The following is a 19,108-nucleotide window of genomic DNA, read 5'->3' on the forward strand; positions in this document are numbered from 1 at the left end:
TACATGTCTCATTGTGTATTTTTGTCTGTATTTCTTGTTTATGTTAATAATTATGTCTTATCTAAAATTCTTGGGTTTTTCTTTTGAAACATTTTCTCCAACACATTGGTCTTAATAATACATCCTTATACCAGCAGATGGCACAGTATACTTCCACTTTCACTTCCAGTATGAAAACTTCCTGATTATTGGGATAATTTACTCACCCTCGTGTCATCCAAGATGTTCATGTCTTTATTTCTTTAGTTGCAAAGAAATTATGTTGTTTGAGGAAAACATTCCAAATTGCAGTTTTTAATGCAGCTTCAAAGGGCTCTACACGATCCAGCCCAGGAATAAGGGTCTTATCTAGAAAAACGATCGGTCATTTTCTTAAAAAAAAAAAAAAAAAAAAAAATGTACTTTTTAACAACAAATGTTCGTCTTGCACTTTTTAACCACAAATGTTCAATGCGCATGCGCTCTTTAGGCATTGCGAAATCACATTGGAAAAATCTTGCGCGTTTGTTCGCTGTTGTGTACTTTGGTTCAGAAAGGTAGGGCAGGGTGAAGAACTACATCTCATTTTCTCCCTTAACTTAAAAACCGTCCAACATCTTTGTTTTACCCTTTTTTTTGTGAAGGGCGTTTGACTTACTTTGCTTTGTAAACACTGGGTCAGAACTTCCGCGTTATGTCATGCTAGTGCAAGTTAAATGTTTGTGGGGAATAAAGAGATTAGTTTTGGTTAAAAAGTATTTTTCTTAGAAAATGACCGATCGTTTGGCTAGATAAGCCTTATTCCTCAGCTGGGATCTTGTAGTGTCCTTTGAAACTGCAATTTGGACCTTCAACCTGTTGACCACCATTGAAGTCCACTATATGGAGAAAAACCCTATAATGTTTTCCTCAAAAAACTTTTCTACTCAAGAAAGAAAGCCATGAACATCTTAGATGTTTGCTTACTTATTACATGTTTAATGCGTCATGCATATTAGCAGCATAAGTAATGACATACTCAAACGCTTTTATCAGGAAGCATTTTGCACTGTTTTGTGTAAGGAAGGAATAATTGAGGACGGGCCGTTACACACGCGAAGTGATATAGACATGAGTACAAGAACTGTCTGGAACTACTTTCAGATCTTTTGCGTCAAAGTGGAATAAGCCAGTTCGCTTAACTATTCTCAAGTCTTTAATCTTTTTTGTCATATGCTACATATGCTGTTGCAAGGTATGGCTATTAATTTTGACCTTATCACGTCGACAAGTTTATATTAATCCAAAATATTAAAAAGAAATTGGGTTACAACTTCAAATAACTCTTCTCTTTTCATACATTAAAAAAAATATTTCAAACGTGGCAAAGCTGCTTTTTCAGCAGTCATTACTCCAGTCTTCAGTTTCACATGATCCTTCAGAAATCATTCTAATATGCTGATCTGGTGTTGAAGAAACATTTCTTATTATAAATGTTGAAAACGCTAGTTACGAATGTAACTGTGGTTCTATGACTAAGTGGAAGACCGCCAGAGGCAGTGCTAAAGCACTAGTGGAATACTCCTCGCGCTCGCGCTTGACCGAGAACCGAATAATAAAGTTGTCACCTCGTGACCAGTGACGTGCCTTGAACTATAATAACCCCTTAGCACGTCACCTCGGTCTCTTAGATCATTCTCGCAATACCGAGTGACCAGAGACTCTGGCGGTCTTCCACTTAGTCATAGAACCACAGTTACATTCGTAACTAGCGTTCTATTTCCTTTCGCTCCAGACCGCCAGAGGCAGTGCTAAAGCACTAGTGGAAGACGAATACCTACGCAGTCACGAGGGATCCCCCTGCGAAGCATCTGGGCAGGCAGAAAGCACTGCAGCACACACTGCCGGCAAGGGAGTCACATTCAATCTGTAAAAACGTGAAAATGTACATGATGAAGCCCAGGTTGCTGCTGCACAAATTTCAGAGAGCGACACCCCTTTAAACGCTGCCCAAGATGTTGCCAAGGCACGTGTAGAGTGACAATGAATAGATGAGGGAGCAGACTTTCCTGCAGACTCGTACGCATGAAAAATAACCTGAGTCACCCAGTGTGCCAGTCTCTGTTTAGAAAGTGCAGCGCCTTTGCGCATATCACTAAAGCAAACAAACAATTGGTCTGTCTTACGCCAGGCTGCTGTCCTATCAATATAAGCCCTCAAGGACCTAACTGGACATAGTTCCAACCGTACGTCATCTTGGTCTGATGGTAGTGCAGCCAACACGATAGGTGTGTTCCTAAAATGTGGAGACAAAACCTTGGGCAAAAACGCCGGATTAGGCCACAATGAGACACTACTAAATTCAGCATTCCAGCGCAAACAATGAACACTCACAGACAATGCATGGAGTTCACTTACACGCTTTGCAGTTGTAATTGCCAAAAGAAATGCAGTCTTGAACGACAGCCACTTAATATCAGATTCCAAAATCGGCTCAAATGGGGGCTGGCACAAGGAACCAAGCACCATACTTAAATCCCATGTCGGACTACGGACTGCCCGTGGAGGACAAAGACGGTTAGCTCCTTTCAAGAAAGCAACAATCAGCTGATCAGATTCAAGTGAAGAAGCACCGTACTCAGAGCGATGAGCTGATAAGGCCGCCACATACACCTTAAGTGTAGATGCAGAACGTCCAAGCTCCAAAAGATGTTGCAAGAAATCCAAAATGCATCCCACTGAACACTGTAATGGATCAATATTACGGTTAGAACACCAATCACCGAATACCTTCCATTTACATGAATACAGCTTGCGTGTAGATGCAGCACGCGCATTCAAAACAGTGTCCCTGGCCCTCTGTGAACACTCCAAGAAAGGCCTGGTGGGCCCAGAGGCCACACCCACAGTTTCAGCCGATCCGGATGTGGGTGCCAAACTCTCCCTTCCAACTGACTCAATAGATCCGGTCTGTTCGGCAGACGACAAGGAGGCCCTATTAACACTGAAAGAAGGGTCTGAAACCACGGCCTCGCAGGCCAATGAGGAGCCACTAACAGCAGATGGTGCCTGCCTTCGCGCACCCGACACAGAGTCTTCCAAATCAGTGGTAATGGGGGAAAAGCATATAGAATCACGTCCGGCCAGTCGTGGGCCAATGCATCCAGGCCCAGAGAGCCTGGTTCGTCCCTCAGGGAAAACCAACGGGGACAGTGGGACGTGCGACTGTCTGCAAACACATCCACCGCAGCGGTCCCATATGTTCTCCATATCATCTGCACAACGTCTGAATGTAGACTCCAATCTCCCTGTGACACCCTGCCACGAGAGAGAGCATCTGCAGCATGATTGAGTCGTCCTGGTAGATATGCTGCCCGGATGGAAAGCAGATTGATCTGCGCCCAAACAAGTAGATTGTGAGCTACACGAAGCACACTCCGTGACCTCGTTCCTCCCTGATGATTGATATAAAAAATGGCCACTCTGTTGTCCGTGCGGACCAAGACATGTTTTCCCCTGAGAAAAGTCTGAAAATGCAAAAGGGTAAGGAATACCGCTGTCAGTTCCAAAACATTTATGTGCGCTGTGCGCAGAGCCCCTGTCCAGGTGCCGTTCACTCCCCTCTTGCGCCAGACACCTCCCCAGCCGAGAAGACTGGCATCTGTCCTTACAACTTCCCAGCGTGCAGGTGGAGGTCCCAATGGAACCCCTTTGAGGAGAAACTGCTACTGTGACCAAGGTGTTAGGGCTTGCATGCAGCGACGTGTGACTCTGATCTTTGTGTGTTTGTCTCGTATCGGACACAAGCGTTTTTGGATGAGCCAGCACTGGAATGGCCCGAGCCACAACAACCCGAGTGGCACTACTGTTGTTGCTGCTGTGAGCTTCCCCAAGAGTCTCAAGAGAGTCACATAGCGCTGAGTGTGACCCACCCGAAGCCTTCTTATAGCTCTTAGAATTGACCCTATTCTCTCTGAAGTCGGGCAAGCCAACATTGTGACAGAGTTTAGGGCAAGGCCTATGTAACCGGTTGACTGCGTCGGAACAAGCTTGCATTTGTCCCAGTTCACAGTGATCCCCAAAGCTGTGATGTGTTCCAGCAGGTGACGAGCTTGATCCATTACTTGCTGGGGTGATGCCGCACAAACAAGCCAGTCATCCAGGTACGGTAACACCCTCATGCCAGTCCTCTGGAGTGGCTCCAATGCTGCCTGGACGAACTTCGAAAAAACTCTTGGCGCCAAAGCCAGGCCAAACGGAAGAACCCTGAACTGAAATATTTGACCCCCTATGGCAAATCGAAGGAACCGCCTGTGCTCTGGTGCAATCGGAATATGAAAATAGGCGTCCTTTAAGTCTATTGTCACGAACCAATCTTGTGGCATGATGGCCTGTAGCACATCTGTTGTGCGTAACATTCTGAATGGTAGAAACTTGAGAAAACGATTTAAGTTTCTTAAATCCAAGATAGGGCGAAACCCGCCGTCTTTCTTTGTGACCAGAAAGTAAATGGAAAAAAATCCCCCGGGATGAACTTGGGGATTGACTTGTTCTATGGCACCTTTGCGCAACAACACCTGAACTTCGTGTGCAAGTGCCCGTGCCTGACGTGGATCGTGAACTATTGTCGGTCTCACGCCGGTATGAACAGGGGTCGACAGCGAAACTGTATACGGTACCCTCTTGAAAGGGTAGCCAAGAGCCACTGATTTGCTGTTATTGATCTCCAATGATTCAATTGACTTTCCGTGAAACAGCCCGCTGTCGACCTGTGTGCGTCAACGCTCACGCAAATGCTTTTCTGTAGAGGTGGGGGGACGACGTTGGGGACCTGGGGGTCGAACGTGAGACTGACGTCCACGTGGTTGAAACCCACCACGTCTGGGAGGTGGAGGAGGTGGTGGAGTATTCTGAGAGTTCCGATGATGGAAATGTTGAGAAGATCTATAACTCTGTCTTACACCAGCACTGTGAAAACGGGCACCAGAGGCAGCTAGAGGAGGCCTGGGGCCTGAGGCTGTCCCCACATGACGGGAGCGAGTTTCAGACACTGACACACGCCGGTCCAAGGCTTCCTGTGCAGCTGGTCCAAAAATACGACCAGGTACCAATGGTAATCTCCGTAAATTGTTCTTACACACCTCTGGCAAAGAGGACTGGGCCAACCAAACTTGTCGTCGAGCTTGTACAAGAGTACCCAAGGCTGTTCCACAGTGATTGGCAATAACACCCATAGTCTGCAATGTGAGCTCAGTTAAGTCTGTCACCAATGGGTCAGATGAAGTTTCTCTCAGAGAGGAGTGTAGAGCCACAAGCATGTGTGCCAAAGAATTAGAAACACGGCCAAGGCTCGCTGTGGCATTGTATGCACGAGACAGTAATTCATCAGTGCGCCTACACTCTACATTGGGGCAACGGACATTCTCACGAAGTGCCTCATCAGGAGATACAATAAGCGCTGCCACACTAGATTCTATAGGTGGCATGCTACTAAGCCCTACTGTCTCTGGGTCTTGCATTACAGCCAGTATGCGGGCTAACTGATCGGGACGTGTAGCCTTCGTTGAATTTTGTAATGCAGACACCAATACAGATGTAAAATCATTGCACTGAGGCATCGTAAATGACGTTCTCTGTGCACGACGCAGAAACATATTATCAGAACCCACTGCTGGTTGAGGGGGGTCTAGATTGATGCGGGCAAGCATAGCTTTTAATGTTCCTTCCAGGGATGCAACAACTGAAGATGACCCACCTGACTTCTCAGATATGGTCTCACTGTCAGAATGCTGCAATGGATCTGCAGGCAGATTCTCCTCAGCACCTGCAGTAACATCTGGAATGTTTTCAAAAAGTGAGTCAGTGGCAGCCACGGACATCACCTCCAAATCCTGTCCTGTATGCATTGTTGGTGGCGATGTCATACATAACTCAGTCTGAACCTCCTCTCGTGCGTCCGTTTTAGGCTGAGTTTTAGCCAGAAGCGGCAATAACAACTCAACTGCAGAAGACAGCTGATCAACTTTGCGTGCTAAATCAGAAGATCTGGTTTTCTTAGCCTTCTTTTCAATTTGAGATGTTTGCTTACGCTTACGATCAGCGGTGGTGATATTGGATAAAAGAAACAAATTATCCGATGCCGATTCCAGACCCGCCAGACGAGCGTGACGCACAGCGAGCGGCATAATGGAGCATTCCGGGCACGGGTCAGTCAGTGCCTCTCTAAGATGATCCATACCGAGACAAACAGGACATTGGCGATGTCCATCCATAATATCCATTACATTTGGGCACGTAGAACATTGAAGTGTATCCATGTTAAATCAATACTCACCCTAAAGTCGATAAATACGGTACACGTTAGTGATTAACGTCGCGATCAGGTGCGTATACGCTCTCAGCCAAGGCAGCCAGGGCTTCCGAGTGTATATCGTCACAGAGGCATTCAAACTTGCCGGCAACCAGCAGATTGAAGCCTCTTGCGTGATGTAACCCGTCTCTCACGATCGCTGTGCGCCGTGAGATGCGTGTAAGTCCAACAATTGTATACTGAAGTGATGTAATCAAGACGAAACAGCTCGCGATATATCCTGAAGATCTCTTCAGCAGCAAGCTGCACAAATTATCGTCACGTTCGATTCAAACAAGCGAGAATGAGAAAGAGACCGAGGTGACGTGCTAAGGGGTTATTATAGTTCAAGGCACGTCACTCGTCACGAGGTGACAACTTTATTATTCGGTTCTCGGTCAAGCGCGAGCGCGAGGAGTATTCCACTAGTGCTTTAGCACTGCCTCTGGCGGTCTGGAGCGAAAGGAAATAGAACAGTTGTGCTGCTTAATATTTTTTGAGGAAACCATGATACTTTTTCAGGATTATTTGATGAATATAAAATTAAATTGAACAGTTGTGTAAAAAAAAGAAAAAAAAAAAAAAACATGCAAGGAGACACATAACAACACTGTATTAAAATACAACCTTTAATATAAACAAGAGTTTCTAAAATGAGCAAACTTTGGGGATAAAGGCAACACAACTTAAAATTATATTTCTAATGTATAGTTGAGATGGAAAGGAACCCACACAGAGATTGAACAAATGATATAAGGCACATTTAGCTCTTTATGTCATAATGTGGGTTCCCACTTTGCATTTTTCCTGGTCCTTATTTTAAGGTGTGTATTTAGCATTTTTCACAGAACATAAACAGTACTGACTGCAGCATGTAAAGACTTGTAAAGACTACTATGGCCCAACCTAACCAAACTAATTCACTTAAAAAATGATGCTGCATATATTTAGGAACAATTACTTTATGCAAAAAGGCAGATTTCAATGGTCTATCTACCTATCTATATGTAAATCAGAGACTGATACTGTAAAACATTATAGTGCACTGGCTCACAATGGCTTTGGTCGGGGACGAATGTAGAATATGTAAAAAATGTATTAATTCAATATAAAGGTACAGTTATATATCAGTGTAAACATGATTAGGTTGGGCCCCAACCTCAATGCAAGATACCATCATGGCTCTTCTTCCAGAGTTCATATTTAAAAAACTTTGGTTACTGAACAAAACATTTTGTCCCATCATGGAGGGTGTTTTCAAAGAGAGGTGGTTCAAATTTGTGCGTGTAAAATCATGCAAGACATCTATCATTTCGAGATGCCTAATCCAGACCTCATGTACTCATACACCACATAGCTGATGCTCACAGCTGGGATCACTTTCATGAAGTTGGGCAGGATCCCACGGTAAAGGCCGAAAAAGCCCTCATTCTTCATGATCTTCTTCACTAACTTGGACATGGACACCTGCTCTGATCCCTCCATTGATGCTGGGGAGAATTAAAAAGGGAAATGTTAGGGAAATCACAGTGTGACATGGAAATATCCTGTGCGTATTCTGGCCTGAATATTTACCCTGGGCCTGCATGCGTGTGCGGACCAGGGCGAGAGGGTAACTGGCCAGCTGGCCACATGTGCTGGAAATAGTCCCACAGCCAAGGAGAACCAGCACTCCTGGGTTAGCAGTGTCTTTAGCATAGCGAGACAACCAGGCGTTCTTTAGGGTCTGTAGAGAGAGGAAGAGTAAAAGTTATTTATTCATGTTTTACATTAAAATGCATGTGACTCAATAGGAAGTCAGCACACGGCACGTTGACCCCATACTGCATAATAAGTTTTTAAGAAGGGCTTGCAAGGTAATAGAATGGTAGTTTTAACATTTTAAAACCGAATTTAACTAGTTTCTTGTTAAAGTGTTATTTCAGTATTGTTTACAGTTGAGGTCAAAAGTTTCAGAATCTGCGAAATGTTACCAAAATAAGAGATATCCTGAGTTTGTCCTGAGCAGTTTAACTTCCTGCTGTTCTTCAGAAAAAAAACATCAGGTCCCACAATTTCTTTGGTTTTCCAGCATTTCTGTGTAATTGAACTCTTTCCAACAATAACTGTATGATTTGGAGATCGATCTTTTCACACTGAGTACAACCGAGGAACTCATATGCAACTATTACAGAAGGGGGGTGAAAACTTTTTGAATTTGAACATCAGGGTAAATGTAACTTATTTTGTCTTCTGGGAAACATGTAAGTGTCTTCTGAAGGGCGGTACTAAATGAAAAAATATGATATTTAGGCAAAATAAGAAAAATGTACACATCTTCATTCTGTTCAAATGTCTACACCCCTGGCTCTTAATGCATTGTGTTTCCTTCTGAAGCATCAGTGAGTGTTTTAACCTTCTGTAATAGTTGCATATGAGTCCCTCAGTTGTCCTCAGTGGGAAAAGATGGATCTCAAAATCAGACAGTCATTGTTGGAAAGGGTTCAAATACACAAAAATGCTGGAAAACCAAAGAATTTGTGGGACCTAAAGGATTTTTCTGAAGAACAGCAGGCAGTTGAACTGTTCAGGACAAACAAGGGACACATGAACAACTACAAATTTAAAGTCATTTATCACCAACTCTACTCATGATATTTAAGTGCACAAACATGCAAACATCTTTTGCATTAAGTAGGTCACAAACCTGAAAGTAGGTGAAACACCTAGTCTGAAAATATGAAGCTGATATGATATCCAGAAATTGGGTATGTAGTCTAACAATATAATCTTGAGTTTGTACTCACCTCATACACTGCTAAATCTATTCCAGCATATGGAATAATTCCCAGGATATTGGGCACATAGCCTTTATAAAAGGCTTTCACTCCCTCCTTCTTCAAAATCTTCTTGGCACAGTCAAACATCCCAGAATACTGGCCAGTTTTCCTCAGAGTAAGTCTGGTCTTCATTACCTACAATTATATATATATATATGTTACTATCATAATCATTTACCTTAATTTGTGCACCATGTGTCACTATTGCCACTGAGGGCTACAGTTCCTTTTAAATCTGCAATGTTGGAGCCATAATATATCAACTGATGTAGACATCGGACAGCAGATATCATTTCTGATATTTTTTTACTTGTGGGTGCAGGACACAGTAGTTCATTGATGTAGGTGAGGATAGCAAAATAAAGTAAACTGCGACATATTATAACCAAAGATTCTTTATACAGTGGACTACCAGTACATTTTTTTTAAATTTGGGACCAAAAATGTGATTTTACACTTTGAACTGACCATGTTTTGTTGTTACATACCTTTCTATCAAAGTTATCTGACATTATCAAGACAAATTTGTTCTGACACAGTTTACTATTGAGTTCCTGTCATATTGTATTATCATTTTCTAAACTACAGCAAATGTGATAATGTGAGACATTTTGAAGGTGTCTAAATAAATTTTAGTTTGACTAATTAATTTGTGATTATCAAGATAAATGTGTTCTGACACAGTTTAACTTGAGTTTGTGTCATATTTTAGTACCATTTTCTAAACTATAGCGAATAAACGGTGGTAATGTGAGAAATGTTGAAGGTGTCTAAATACATTTTGGTTTGGCTGTATATATTATCCATTTTCATTTCTCACCTCCATAGGGTAAATGGCTGTTTGAGCGGTCGCACCGGCTAGAGAGCCAGCCATGAACCTCTCATGTGACTGGATTTTCCCACCGTCTTTGGCCAGCAGCTTCTTATACTGTTAACACACAACACAAAACACATTATGCAAGACTGATTTAACATGTAAAAGCTTAGCCAAACAAAACTGTAATGGGTTAACCACAATCTGTTTTCTTTTCATTAGGTAAAGGAAATGCGATCTTCTCCACTGCAATTATCCTCTGTCCTCCACGCCGGATTACCAGTCCAAGGTTTTGTGAATGACTGCTGTTAAAATAGCTCTTACTGACACGCTGCTTGTGTAAGATACTTAAGCAATGTCACATGAGCATTTGGCCATCTTAATCACAGCTGTGTTGATAGTAAAATAATTCTATAATCTACAAGTTAATATTGAGTAACAGACATTTCACCCAATGTGATCAGCTATTCTGCTTATATTTGCTTCACCAGGAAAAAAATAGCTCAAACTAAAATAGAAGGAAAGACATTGGCAAAGAAAAATACAAAAGCGGAAGTGGTTTTCAGTGTTTGTGGGTTTCTTGGTAACGTGGGTTTTGCCCATAGACAGTAAAAAAAGATGGACGACATGTCTTTACTTCCTTCCACTATACTATAGGAAAGTGAAGCCAAAACATCTCAGTATGGCCGCTGTCATCTTGCGTTTTTTGAAGCCAGAGTCTGCGCAGTGGAGATTCGTTTGGAGCCCAAGTCTGCGGAGTAGTCACCGTGAGGTGGAGCCGTAGTATCAAAGCCCCGCCCAAACTCCCGCAGACCCAATCGCAAGCACACAATCATGACACCACGCCCCGTTTTTATAGCATCAACTAAAAGCAAACTAATTAGAAAAACAAACACTTGAACATACATTAACATGATAAGAGCTGCCTAAAATGACGGAAACCATCTTTGGAAAAAAATATTTTGAAGTGCAATTTAATTGTTTAGGTTGTTGGGGGCAATTGATACATTTTGACTTGACTTTTCAGGCCATATTGGACTGGATATATAAGATCAAAGGTAGAAATATTCTCTATTTTCTCACCTGCTCATATGCCATGAACTTGATTGCAGTTTCTGGGGCGATTTTTATGACGTTGACTCCATTACCCCGCCACAGAGAGGCCACACCCCCTTCTTTAATCATCTGCTTGAACCCGTCCAGCAGACTGATTTTGTTGGTTTTTGAGGAATGAACCTATGAAAAGTACAGATTGACAGACTCATTATGCCATTAAATATATCATAAAATTCATCAACACATCAAATAATTTTGTCGTTTTCATTAAATATACATAAAAAAAATCCTAAGACAAGACACTTTTAAGTAAACAAAAAAAAAAGGGCTTTACTGTACCTGCATGAAGACTTTCATTCTGTCCAGGGGGGCGGTGCCTGTTCGAGAGACTGCCCCTGCCATGGCCCCAGCAACCAGCTGCCTCCACCAGATGCCAGTGGTCTTTTCCTCCTCGGTGAACTCATCTGGAATAGTCAGACTGTCACCTATATCCAACACCTATCACACAATAGAGGTAAAGTTAGTTACTAACCAACTATACTGCAGAGTAACTTACTAAACCTCACTAATCCATACCTAATGTCAAATATATTACATAATTGTATGGTTCAAACCAATATTTGAATTCCGAGAAAAAAAAGGTTCTTTCAGGGTTCGTACAGATACTGTAAAATAAAATTACAGGACTTTCAAGAACTTTTCAAGCACTACTTTTTGATTTTCAAGGACTTCAATCAGAGATCTTACTTATGGTTTGATGTTTTCTATTGTTTAAGAAAAAAAGGAAAAAAAGAAAAAAGGTTTTGTGAAACTGCTCCAAAGTCACGATTCACGCATCTAGGTTTCAAACCCGCTTCGAAGTTCCAATCTAAATCAATTGATTCACAATATGCAAAGTTCTGATCTAAGTCAAATGATTTACAAAATGATTTTTTCTAGGACTTTTCAAGCACTACTTTTTGGATTTACAAGACTTCAATCAGAGATCTCACTTATGGTTTGATGTTTTCTACTGTTTAAGAAAAAAAATCGGAAAAAAAGATTTGCGAAACCGTTCCGAAGTCCTGATCTGAATCAATACACGACTTAAGGTTCTAAACTAAATCAATTGATTTGCAGTATGCAAAGTTCTGATCTAAGTCAATAGATTTGCATCTTTGAAGGATATTTCAAACAGTACTTTTTGGATTTTCAAGAGTTTAATCAGAGATCGCATTTATGGATTGATTGTTTTCTACTGTCTTAAAAAGAACCCTCTCTGAATCAAATCATTTGTGAGACGCAAACATCCGATCTAAAGCAAATAATTTGTGATACACAACTTGAGGTTCTAATCTAAATTAATTGATTTGCAATATGCAAAGTTCCACTCTAAGTCAAAAGATTTGCAAATTTCAAAGACTTTTCAAGCACTACTTTTTGGATTTTTAAGACTTCAATCAGAGATCTCACTTTTAGTTTGATGTTTTCTACCATTTAAACAACAACAAAAAAAAAGATCTGCAAACCGCTCCGAAGTCCTGATCTAAATCAAATGATTCGCAATCTGCGCTCCTAGGTTTTGATCTAAAGCAAAAGATTTGCGAACCCACTCCGAAATGCCAATCCAAATCAAATGATTTGCGACCTACGCTCTGAAGTCCTGGTTTGAATAATGATTCGCAAACCATCAATTCAGATCAGGACTTGGAGTGTGGATCACGAATCATTCAATTTGCGGAATGATTCAAGAACCCGCTCTGAAGTTCCGTTCTAAATAAAATGATTTGCGATATATGCCCGAAGAGCAGATCTGAATCAAATGATTTGTGATACGTGAAGTTCTGATCTAAATTAAATGACTCGAGATACACGACTTGAGGTTCCAATTTAAATCAGTTGATTCACAATACACAAATTCTGATCAAAGTCAATTGATACGTGAAACCTCTCAGAAGTCCTGATCTAAATCAAATGATTTGTGATACTTGATTTGAAGGCGCAATCTGAATCCAATCATTAGCGATACGCGATCCGATTGGAGCGCTTTGAAACGGGTTTTTGCTAGTGAATTGCTTAAATTTCAAGTCAAGTCAAATTCAAGTACTTCAGCCCTTTAGGCACCTTTACAAACCTTGTTCTTTGTCTTGGATTGAGATATGAAAATTATACCCTGTTACTGTTTTGTGACTATCCATATATTATGCAAAGAATATGATAATAGGCAAATAAAACAGTTTCTGTGTAAAAGCTACAGTGGTAAGTAGAATGGACATTGGTCTTATTGCTGGTTCAACTGTGAACTTTTCACACTGCACAGCTACCGACTCCCCTAAGATTTAACATTCGCAACTAACAATTAATCACAACCTTGCTCCTAATCCAATTTGGTGTAATCTAATGTCATCATCGCCATCATCTTATGTAACATCAGTACTGCATCACAGACTTACAAAGGTGACATTAATTTTATTAAAGGGACAGTCACAGTCCACCCCTCATTTTGTTTCAAACCTGTATGACTTTCTTTTTTTCACAAAAGATGATATTTTGAGGAATGCTGGTAACCATACAGTTGTGGTTCCCATTGACTCCACATAATGGAACTCAATGGGAACTAAAACTGTTTAGTTATCAACAATCTTCAAAACATATTCTTCTATGTTCCACAGAAGAAATGAAGTCATACAGTTTTGGAACAACAACACAATGAACTATTACTTCACGTACACTCTGTACAAACTTTTTATTAACTATGCCATTTTAAATAGAAAATATAGCTGTTTGGATATAAAATATACTTCAGTTTCTACCACCAAACTATTTCATATTTTCACTTCATATCATAAAACGGCGGCTATAGCTCAGTGGGCCAAAATTGCTTTGGCCTCTGTGAAATCATTCGGATCAAAGGACCTACCATATCTATATCCATCACATATACGGCCTCTTCGTCCTCAAAATCAATGATCAGCCATTCTCCCCTGTGCTCCTGCAGCAAAGCCATGCTGACACTCTGCTGCCAGCTCGTCTGACACCAGCCGTGGACACTAAAAACTTTAACGAAGACCTATTGCTTCACCTGCTCCCCTCACAATGTTACAGTCTGATTCACTTCTTCATCTCTGCCCGGCCTCGCTGCGCTTCCATCAGCGCAGCAGTCAGATGACGAGCGCATCCAGGGCTAATCCCAGTACAGGACAGTCTTAAATTAGCTTCGCTGCAATTGGCTGAGATGACTCGAGCTGAACCTGCACTACTCAAAAATCTATGATTTTTGGCCTAGGCTTATTTTAAGAAACTTTAAATCAACCCATAACCAGAATCACTGTATTATTTTTAATCTAAATATGAAAACAGGTGGTTTATGCTGTAGATAATCCGTAGTATATATTTAATGAGCTTTATTTAAAACAATGTAAGTCTAAAGTGTTTTCTTATTCATATATCTATGTAAACATGTACGTACTAAGCTGTCTTGCACACTGAACAAATATTTGTGTCACTTTCGTTAACTTTTGACACTTAATCAGTTATGAGACTTATTATCCTTCCTGGTCTCATCAGTTTTCCCATGATTCCCCAATCCTCCCCACTGACAGAGGGATATAAATGGCTGGCCAAGCTGATTACAGGGCCACTGAACTGTGTGCCTGACTAGAGTCACTAGACAACTGAATGGGCGTCTGACCGGGCCAATGACATGTGACCGTTTGACTACACTGAGCAAGACCGTCATCATAGCATCTAGTAATCATCGTAACTGATACCTGATTCAAATCAGATGGTAATGTATGTAAAATGTGAAATAATGCTTTTGTGGAACTTACAGTGGAGTGCTTCCAAAAGCGTATGATTTCCTGAAGGTTATCTGCTGGGTTGAAGAGGAAATGCTCCCTCCATTCATTCCAATCCACAGTCATAGTTCCATCTGCATCAATACTGGAGGACAAAGGGTCAAATTAGAGAACACATGTCCCAAAAGAGCAATAAGCCCAAGAGTCCTAGGTGATAAAGTCACCTATGCTTAATGTGCGAATCTGAATATATATATATAATTGAATTGATGTTATGATAACCATAGAATTCCTGAAAAAAACCCTGCCCTCTGCAATACTTTATCAGCAAACTAATTAGATAAAGCATGAGTATTTCACAAGCAAAGACTTCACACAAGCATATTGTGTACTTCACTAATCACTGACAACACAAACATGCTCCAGAGATATATACAAATGTTCAAAGGCCTTAACACTAGGGCTGGGTAAAAAATATTGATTTCTTGATTTTAATTGATTCTCATTTTTAGGAAACAACACCAATTCTTAAATCCCAAGAATCAATTAGACTAGCCTGTTTTCAGTTAATGAACAGAACATTGTAGCACACCTCCCATCTAAAAAATCGCAACAAGCTTTGTGCTTTGTTACTTTTGATATGCAATAAAGTCTCAAATTTCAAATTCTGTCTATTTTATTACAATATTCAAACAATAAATGCCGTTTGGGCGCTGTTTAATGTGGAGATTGCGAAACACACATACACTGATAGTCTCCTCAGGTTTAATGCTAGTAACAGCACAAAATAAACATGAATGAAAGTCCAAAGGTATGTTAAAAGAAAGAGCACAACTTAATGAAATTGTATCCTGTTTCATGTAATCACTCAATTATTGTTTCAACCCACAAAGATCTCAGTATTACAGCTTGTAAAGTAAACAATGTCACGTAACGTCATATTTATTACCTCAGAAAAAAACATATTCGGTGAGCATAAACTCATTAAGCAGCTAGAAAAATGACCTCTAAAGAGTGTACCATATATTAATTATAATTTTTACTCTTTATCAGCATCATGTAATTATGACAGCCACCATTTAATGTTTATATTTTTTTTTTAAATGGAGAATTGGTTAAAATATAATTATGTAATTGTAACTTTATTATTATAAAAACTTCATTGAGTGTAATTTAAGTGTTTGTATACAAATCAGTTAAATTTAACCTTAAATATTATAGTATATTAACTGACTCTCACGTATATTTTAGAACATTAGTTGAGAGATTCTTTTTTCCCTAAGAAAATTTGGTGTGTACTCTACCTGATATATATCCAAAATATTCTAATAGAATCAGAAATCAAATCGAATCGCCAGCTTGTGAATCAGAATCTGTAAGTAATATACACTATTACTTTATTATTACATTAAAGCAAGTGAAACTTGTATCAGATGTATGATATTTTCCAAAGTGAGTGTAATCTTTATTATCGTGAGTATATAGTGAGTTATGTCCTACCTGTGGAGGATCTTCTCTGCATCTTTATCTGTCAAGCTTATGCCTATTTCTTTAAGTGACTGCTGGATCTCTTTGGCATCAATGCGACCTGCAATATGCAATTAATGTTGTTAATAAATGTTAAAAGCATAAGATGCGATGACAAGTTTTTCAGTTTGACTCTAAATTAGCGTGATTAGTGGATGTAAGAATTTGGGTGAAAATTATTTATATAGCACCTTTTACAATATATATGTGACCCTGGACCACAAAACCAGCACGGGTATATTTTTAACAATAGCCAAAAATACATTGTATTGTTTAAAATTATTTAAAAAAAAAAAATATGCCAAAAATCATTAGGATATTAAGTAAAGATCATGTTACATTAAGGTATTTTGTAAATTTTCTACCGTAAATATCAAAACATATATCAAAACTTTTTTTTTAAATTTTTATTTAGTGATATGCATTGCTAAGAACTTAATTCGGACAACTTTAAAGGTGATTTTCCCAATATTTTGATTTTTTTGCACCCTCAGATTTCTGATTTTCAAATAGTTGTATCTCGGCCAAATATTGCCCTATCCTAACAAACCATACATCAAAGGAAAGGTTAAATTAAAAAAATATATACTCTAATGGTTTTGTGGTCCAGGGTCACATATCATTTCACACCAGCTTTACAGAAAGTCATTGCTGTTAGCGATTAGTGGATTAGTCCTAAATGAAGGAGAGCAAAAAACCATACAGTATACTTTAATCTTACCATCCTGATTTTTGTCCAGACTCTTAAAGGTCAGTCTGAGTTTTTTCTCATGTTCTTTCAGATACTTTGAAAACTCCTCAAAGTCCAGCCCTTCATCCTTATCAGTGTCTCCAGAGGAGAAAATTTTCTGTCAGAGAAAAACATAACAGTCCATGAGGTTCCTGGAAAATGGGCATCACTGAGTACTAGAACCTAAGTATACTACTTTTCTACATCGTACTGATTCTCTGGAAAAAATGACTTCTCAACCTTATACTATATTTTTTTAAAAGCCCTTGGGCCCTCATTTTAATATTCAAACAGACAAACCCAGCTCTGTTTTGTTTGACATCAATGCACTCTTTAAAAACACTGCCAACCAGTGTTGTCATTTAAATGCAATTATAGACTACTTCACACGTCAGTATAAAGCAGAAATGCAGGTAATAGAAACCAAATGAACAATCCGATAAGCAAACTTCTCTCTTAAACCAGTATAATGTATCTGTGTGACCTCGTGAGTTTGCTGGCACACTCTTTGTCTTTGAACTTTGATACAATGGGACTCATTTGCTTAGGCGAGGTGGGGTTATATTCATCTGTGTCAGGAGTAAGGAATGGCAACAGATAATGGAATGTAGGTTTTATACGAGCATGAGCAGAAGTGTCTTTAACCACCCTTTTGCTTTAAGTGCACTTCCTTGCAAAAGACAGGAAATGGCCTACCTATGTAATTGGAAAACCCTGAAAGGACAGCTAAGCGCAAATAAGCTATTATCTGTTATTTCCTGTAGTCAAAGTTCGGTGACTATTTCTATGTGCATTAAACGTAAAAAGCATAGGCCTAAACGTAAATAGCATTAATTATTATTAGAGAAGGAAGAGGAGGAGGTTGTGAGTTGGCACTAAATGCATCATTTCCCATCATATCTTTGAACTAATACTACTACTATAGTATTTACTGTTAATGTTTTAGAATAAAAATATGTATGATTATCTGCAATATTACATCAAACAAAATGGTGGATTTTTCTTAGCAGTGAATTTTTCTTGCATGCGAATTATCTAGGAGCCGAACAGCCTGTCGTGGTTTATTGGTTTATGCGGTTTATACTGCATCCAATACCCAACTCTATAACAAAAGTGAGTCAACAACAGAAACGCAGAGAGTGTCAGTGAACTGACTGGAATTACCTGCGCTTCTCCTTTCCCCATAGAGAAGCCCATAGCAGCCAGGCCCGTCTTGAGCTCAGAAACATCCACTTTCCCATCTTTATTAACATCCAACTTCTCAAACAAGTCCGCGAAAGTTTTCGAGCTGTCCTCCTCCAAACAATGCGATTCGGTGAACACGAATTTCCTTATAAGCTGATACATGATGAAGTACGACGTACAGTGTATTTATATATATATATAGATTTTTTTTTACCGCACGGGATCCAAAGACTGCAGAGAAACTGCGGAAGAACGGAAGATGTTGCCTGGCACTGGAGAAGAAAACAAACCCTCCCTTAACGTCTTGCCCCGCTGTATTAGACTATTGTAGTCATACTTTTATTGCCACTATCGCTTGAAACGCAACACTGTATTAGGTTTAATGTGCAGACTTTCGTCCGAGTTGAGCTGAGAAGGAGGGACTAACAATACTAGGGTTTTTGCATGCGGTCCCTCCTCGTTAGACGGACACACCCAAAAGTATACAAGCTGAAGAGATGTTTTCTATTTGAGTCACTGGCAAGAATTACTTAACAGAGGCTGCATTCAGTAATTCATGCTCAGCTTCCTATTTTTTCATGGCACAGTGGACTATATTGCGACCTATATACTTTCAATAGCCTAGATTAATTACTCACAACCCTTGAATAGATAGATAGATAGATAGATAGATAGATAGATAGATACATAGATACATAGATACATAGATACATAGATAGATACATAGTCATATATAATAGCATCTTTTAATGTTTTAGTATTATTATTATTGCTTCCACGCTAAAATGTGCAATGCATAATACAACTGTGGTCTTGAAACAATTATAATTTTCAGTTTAGTGTTGGACAGCTGTAGAAACAAATCCCTAACATCCTAAATATAGCGAGTTACTA

The 19,108-nt window shown here is 39.8% G+C and overlaps 1 protein-coding gene across 1 annotated transcript; it reads right to left on the minus strand.

Moving 5' to 3' along the window:
* Positions 1 to 6,918: 6,918 nt before the first annotated feature.
* slc25a24 (solute carrier family 25 member 24) lies at positions 6,919 to 18,617 on the minus strand. Its single transcript, XM_073853081.1, has 10 exons — positions 18,194 to 18,617; positions 17,021 to 17,147; positions 16,273 to 16,360; positions 14,806 to 14,917; positions 11,336 to 11,494; positions 11,024 to 11,176; positions 9,947 to 10,054; positions 9,094 to 9,261; positions 7,883 to 8,033; positions 6,919 to 7,797 (listed from the first exon to the last, which is right to left on the minus strand). Exons 1-10 carry the CDS (start codon positions 18,374 to 18,376, stop codon positions 7,616 to 7,618), a joined length of 1,431 nt encoding a protein of 476 aa, XP_073709182.1. The 5' UTR covers positions 18,377 to 18,617; the 3' UTR covers positions 6,919 to 7,615.
* Positions 18,618 to 19,108: the final 491 nt, after the last annotated feature.

The sequence above is a fragment of the Garra rufa genome, chromosome 13 (genome assembly GCF_049309525.1).
Source record: "Garra rufa chromosome 13, GarRuf1.0, whole genome shotgun sequence".
Classification (NCBI taxonomy): Eukaryota; Metazoa; Chordata; class Actinopteri; order Cypriniformes; family Cyprinidae; genus Garra; species Garra rufa.